Genomic DNA, 6000 nt, shown 5'->3' on the forward strand with positions numbered 1-6000 from the left:
TTTGTTGTCAATGTCAAAACAACAAAATATCCTAGTTCCATTTGTAACCGATTCCAATTCTTTATATTTTGGCTTGAGTATTGGGACTAAATCTAGGATATTAGGCGGAATGAAACCATAAAAAGCACAACAAACACATGTTTAATTTTTTCTCTGTACCCTGGCTGTACCTTTGGGGTATTCCGTATATTTTAATGACATTTCCTTTACTAAATAGGGTTACTGTGCCCTAATTCATCTTAGCACCTCTATTCATCCCACCCATTTGAACACATTAGTTAGAGCAGTGTCTGCTATCTCTATTCAACGCATTAGCTCAAATGGTAGGATGAATAAGGGTGCGTTGTACTCGACTTTTCGCTTTGCTCTAACGCGAGTATTTTACATTTTCCAAGCCAGATTTTTTACTGATCTGCTTCTTAAGAGCGAAGCAAAGATGTTGATGCCTATTTAAGAGCAATCCAACCAGTGAGGGCTGAGCTATCAGCGAAATAGTGTGACATCGTGACTAATGAGATGAATAAGGGCACGACTACCCTATGTCTTGTGTTTTTGAGTATTTCACGACACAACAATTGCGATTGCAGAAGAAAATATCGAATAATAATTTCCTTCATTGACTCGAGAGTAGATTTCTAGAGCTAGGAGTGTATGACAAAATTTCTTCATTACATTTCACCCTGTCTTCCTTACTATTTTCTTCAACTAAGACGAAACCTCGGACGTCAACTCTCATACTGTCTAGCGAAATTTTGCGCCGTCATAATCGTAGATCATTATTTAAGTACCCGCAGTTTCATCAGCACTAAAGTCGCGTATCTTTTGATTGTTTTCCAGCCGGTTTTTCCCCTCCCTTTGTGTGACTTGGTTTGCGCTTTGGCTTAAAAGTCTTCGTAGCGCCGTTTCATACATAATAATCATAACCGTAATGGTAAACAATAATAAATAATAAATATGCAGTGGGTGTAGAAGACACCGTAAATGTAGGGCGCGAGTCGGTGTTAGTATTCTCCTGGGTCTTGCTCGGGGGTGGGTAGAAAAACGAAATGTGGCACTGTTTTTTTGTTTTCGTAAGAAAATATACCCATATACACGAGTTTCGCCATAAGGTCCCATCAAATTAGGTATTTCTATTTTTTTCTACACTTGCCACGCAATCACATTACTTTTAACGAACTTTTGATTTGTAATGTGATTTTAAAAATTCATTTTATTTTTATCATATTTTTGTAGGTTTGGTTCCAAAACAGGCGTGCCAAATGGAAGAAGCGAAAGAAGACTACCAACGTGTTCCGGACACCCGGTAAGTACAGAGTGATCAGCATGTCACGAATTAATTCAAAACAAGTCAGCTGTCGGCTCCTAGAAGGAAAAAAAATCAAAATGATTTACAGATTCTTTCAATTCCCCAGGTTCACTGTTACCATCGCACGGCCTGCCACCCTTCGGAGCAAACATAACCAACATTGCGATGAGCGAAAGTTTATGTGGGACATCGATGTTCGGCGGTGACCGCTGGGGCGTAAACCCAATGACTGCTGGTAAGCTATAATCCGATTGGCCACTTCTGTGAACTGTTCTTCATCAAGGCCACAAAACCAACACTAATTGAATTCATAAACTTTGCCTTTGAATGTTTCCTTTCCACACCTGCACTAACCGCCTGCTAATGACTAACAACAATTGTCTCTCAACCGAAATCCGCCGCCCAGGATTCGGTCAACTGAACCAAACCACATCCCTATCATCTTCGCTCAACGGTGGGCTAAATTCGGGAATCAATATCTCATCCGCCATGGGAGCCGGCGGCTATCACAACTATGGACTGAACGCTTTGGGTAATAACCACTAACCTCTTTAGCCCCCTCGCCTAACCACCGGACTGACCACTTCATTTGGCAGATGAATCACCTTGATCTAATCGTAGATTTCCCATTCCCAGGTGATACCATGATGTACCAGCACTCGGTGGGTGGCGTTGGTTGCACCGGGAGTTCGCCTACTTCGACCCCGCCAAACATTAACGCCTGTTCGTCGTCTACACCTCCGCTGACCAGTGCACAGCAACAGCAGCAACAACAGCAGCAGCAACAACAGCAACAGCAACAACAGCAGCAGCAAGGTGCTAGTCAAAACGAACCCAACGGAGATATGGTAAGGATTGGTGGCAAACGAATTTGTGTGTTAGTACAAGTATTGTTCATAACTATAAACGCAATACTCAAAATCAAACATTAATCGGAGAGAATTGATATCTAATCACTAATTAACGAAAAGTTAATGGAGTGACCCCCTTTACAAGAACGAAACATTCAAGTTTTTAATTGCATAAATTGGTAGATAAAGGGTGCGCACGAAAATATGGAACACAGTAAATGTACTGCTTTTTGTACTGCTGCTTTTTCTGGTTCACCAGCCACCAGTGCCTCACGACTTTTGTTTAACACTAGCATCTTCTCTTTTATCCACAGTCAAGTCAACCGGGCGGCAACCAGCACAGTATCGGCAACTGTCAAGGGCTTGGTTCCGGCACACCGGATGGAGACGACGACGTCTGGCGGGGACACAGCATAGCCGCCCTGAGGAGACGCGCCACCGAGCTAAACCAGACGATGCCCTCATATTTGCACGCGCACAACTACGATCACCACAACTCGGTATATTGACTGGAGCTATTCAAGTAAATGTGGCCAGACGAAAAAAAAAGAGAAACAAGAGGAAAAACACGGTCCCATTTGTATTATATATGTAGTACGATTTACCTTCAAATATCAACATTTAGCAGAGGGGAAGATGCAAATGAAATTGCCGTTTCAGTATTATTGATAACTCAATTTTTTTAAGTTTTAATCTTGCAGCATTCGTTTAGAATCTTACTGGAACCCAGTCTGGGTGAACATTAAAGATGATTGAAAATCGCAAATAAATCCAAGTATTTGACCAGAAGAATACAGTTAACCAGTGATGAACTGCAGTGGATGGTTCATCTAATGCAGAAAAAAACAATGTATACGATCTGTCAATAAATGTAGGTTTAGATTTTTTAAATACGCCTGTGTTCAATGCTGTCAACACAGACATTTTGGACGAGTGAAACAGAGCTATGCGAAAACATGTATACGATTTGGTTGCGCTCTAAATTTGAACAGAGAAAATAAAAACATTTGATAATAAGCAGTTTGTGGTTATTAGTCAACTATTCTACTCGTCGAAAAAAAACTATTTAAAAATATTAAATTTACAGAAAATAAAATTCTACTTCCATACGACACAAAATAAGAAGAAAAAAAAACAACACAAAACTCAAACAGAAAACATTTTACGCTAATATACTTGCAGAAACAGTGTACAACAAGTAATTGTGCATGAATGGTAGCGCCTACAGACAGCTACAAAAATGTGACAAATAGGAAGGGACAACATTGTAATGCGGTTTTTTTCGGATAAGTTCTCATTCGTTAACACACATTGCTTATGTTTGTATAAAAAACAAAGAAAGTAGAAATCTCCTTTCAGCTCATTTTGTACAAAAGAAAAAGAAAAACTAAACAGATAAATAGTCGATTACGTTTAGGTAAGCTAAATAATCGTAAAAGTACAGCAGAGGAGAACGTAAATGATTCAATAAATGGACTTAATTGAACCCAGTGTATACGAAAAGGAAACTATAAGTAAGGCAAGAAACTAAGGAAAGATGTATGTTAGCAAAATATTTCATTATTGATATCAAATAAAATTGATAAAATGATTTAAGCGTGTTTCGGTTTTCAGGCTCCAATTTCGTATGTGAACCAGAGTACGAGTTCACCTCGGCAAATGTCGTAGTAGGTGATGAGTCCGAATCACGTTCTAAATCCCCTAACACTGGATCCGAGACAGTATGGGAGACCGGGGCTACTTGGCTGTGTTTTCAGTTTTCATTTTTTATCGCTTTGATGTACAGTCGGGTCTCCTACTAAGCGGATTCCTACAAGGCGGCTTCCTACTGCGCGGATTCCTACTGCGCGGTACCCGCGTTGTAGGATACCCATAGTTTATGGGATTTCGACTAATTGGGGCTGTGGCCGATTATTTCGTCCGTGTCAACATGTAGCGCCATACTTTCTTTGGCAAAGTTGTTGTACTCACTTGGGCCTACAACTTAGTGTAATTGGGTATCCAATTAGTTGAGAACTATGCCGCCAGGGGTGCTATGAAGAAAGAGTAAATAAATCGAAATTCTCGTCGTAAATTCGACTATCATCAAATGGATTCAATGTCAAATATATCAAGACCCTGATTATTTTGAAAGGTGGTGTCTTCGGGAAATTTGTAAAAGAAGTCCAGAGCTTCTGGATGGTAGAAAGTATAACTCGAAATTACCCCACCAGGCGAGCCTAGTGCTAATGCAAATATTCAACACATATTAAAATAATTCTATATTTCAGCATCGTGATTAGATAGTACAGTCTTCAGCAAAGTTGCTCGAGAGGTCGAGGACTACCCAACGGTAACAGATTAGTTTGGAATACTCTCACTATGCGGCGCTAGTGAGCGTAGAAGCTTTCAACATATGGTAGATTGTGATAAATCTCAAAAGTCTAATAACTTGGAAAAATGGTGTTTTCGGCAAAGTTCTCGAGGAGGTCAAAGGCTACTAGATTATGGATAGATTAAACTGGAATGGACCCGCCAGGCGGCGCTATTGTGCATTTTCTTGCAAAGCATGTATCTCGAGATCATGATCATTTGGAAGGGTGGTGTCTTCGGCAATATTCATAGGCAGGTCGAGCTCTGTCCTACGGCGAACAAAACAGTTCAGAACTCGCCCACTAGATGGCGCTAAGGACAATGAAACTTTCTTAACATTATAGATATATTTCTCAAGTCTGATAATTTAGGAAAACACTCTTTTGGTAAAGTTCTCCAGGGGGACAAGTGCTGTTTGACAATGTATAGAAAAATTTCGATTTTACCCACTAGCTGACGCTAGTGAGCACGACTTTTTCCTTTCAAATTCTGCATCTCAATATAAACTACAACTACAGCAGTGCAACTCTTCGGCAAATTAATAATGTCACCAACGATAATGGACGCACATTGGACCTCTGCTTTGTAAGTGCCCGGGACTACGCTCCGTACTGCTGAACTGCACCGACTCCTTTAGTCAAGCAGGTGCGTCATCATCCCCCACTACATCTTGTATTCGTTGGAAACCAAGGAGTGAATTTTGAAGACGTCTCAAGCTCTATCGTCTACGATATCAAAAAACGCTGACTACGACAGCATCGTTAGCATGCTGTTGGATATAAACTGGGACGAAAATCTTAACAATGACGACGCGAACGAAGCAGCGATGACGCTTTCTAGTATTCTTAACTACCTTATCGACCGCCATGTGCCAAAACGAACAATTATTACCGATGAACACCCTCCCTGGCAATCAACCGTCCTTAGACGTTTAAAATCTGCCAAACGAGCTGCATTTAAAAAATTCTCGAAGCATAAGACACTTGCATTACGAAATCACTACTTTCAACTCAACCACGAATACAAACAACAAAGCAGGCGCGCCTTTTTTAGACACCAGCGAAAGGTCGAGCGTCAACTGAAATCCAAGCCCAAGTCGTTCTGGAAGTATGTTAACGAGCAGCGAAAAGAATCCGGTTTGCCATCTTGTATGTCGTTTAATGGAGTTTTAGGCACTGACACTAAGGAAATTTGCCAACTGTTCTCCGACAAATTTTCAAGCGTTTTTTCCAACGAGCGCCTGCCACCACAACAAGTCGCTGCCGCCGCTAATTTAACTCCTTCTCTAGGACGAACCATCAACCGAATTTGTGTCGATAATGCTGCCATTCTTGCAGCAAATGCCAAACTGAAAGCATCTTGTTCCCCGGGTCCAGATGGTATTCCCTTGATTTTTGTCAAAAAGTGCGTCAGCGGGCTTTTTGAACTACTTCGGCGAGTCTTCGAGCTATCACTCACTACTGGTACATTCCCTTCATGCTGGAAAGCAGC

General features: G+C 41.0%; 1 protein-coding gene across 4 annotated transcripts in view; it reads left to right on the top strand.

Annotated features, from left to right (window-relative positions):
• LOC131694172 (homeobox protein orthopedia) overlaps positions 1-3753 on the top strand; it is a 158009-nt gene extending 154256 nt beyond the window's left edge. For 2 of the 4 annotated variants that reach the window (XM_058982650.1, XM_058982652.1), the window contains exons 4-8: positions 1234-1303; positions 1413-1541; positions 1713-1838; positions 1928-2154; positions 2472-3753. In XM_058982650.1, coding sequence (XP_058838633.1) covers positions 1234-1303; positions 1413-1541; positions 1713-1838; positions 1928-2154; positions 2472-2666 — 747 coding nt within the window. In that variant the 3' untranslated portion in view covers positions 2667-3753. The remainder of the gene's footprint in view (positions 1-1233; positions 1304-1412; positions 1542-1712; positions 1839-1927; positions 2155-2471) is intronic. The other 2 variants (XM_058982651.1, XM_058982653.1) reach the window with 2 other exon arrangements.
• The last annotated feature ends 2247 nt before the right edge of the window (positions 3754-6000 follow it).

This window comes from Topomyia yanbarensis, chromosome 3, assembly GCF_030247195.1.
Source record: "Topomyia yanbarensis strain Yona2022 chromosome 3, ASM3024719v1, whole genome shotgun sequence".
Taxonomy (NCBI): domain Eukaryota; kingdom Metazoa; phylum Arthropoda; class Insecta; order Diptera; family Culicidae; genus Topomyia; species Topomyia yanbarensis.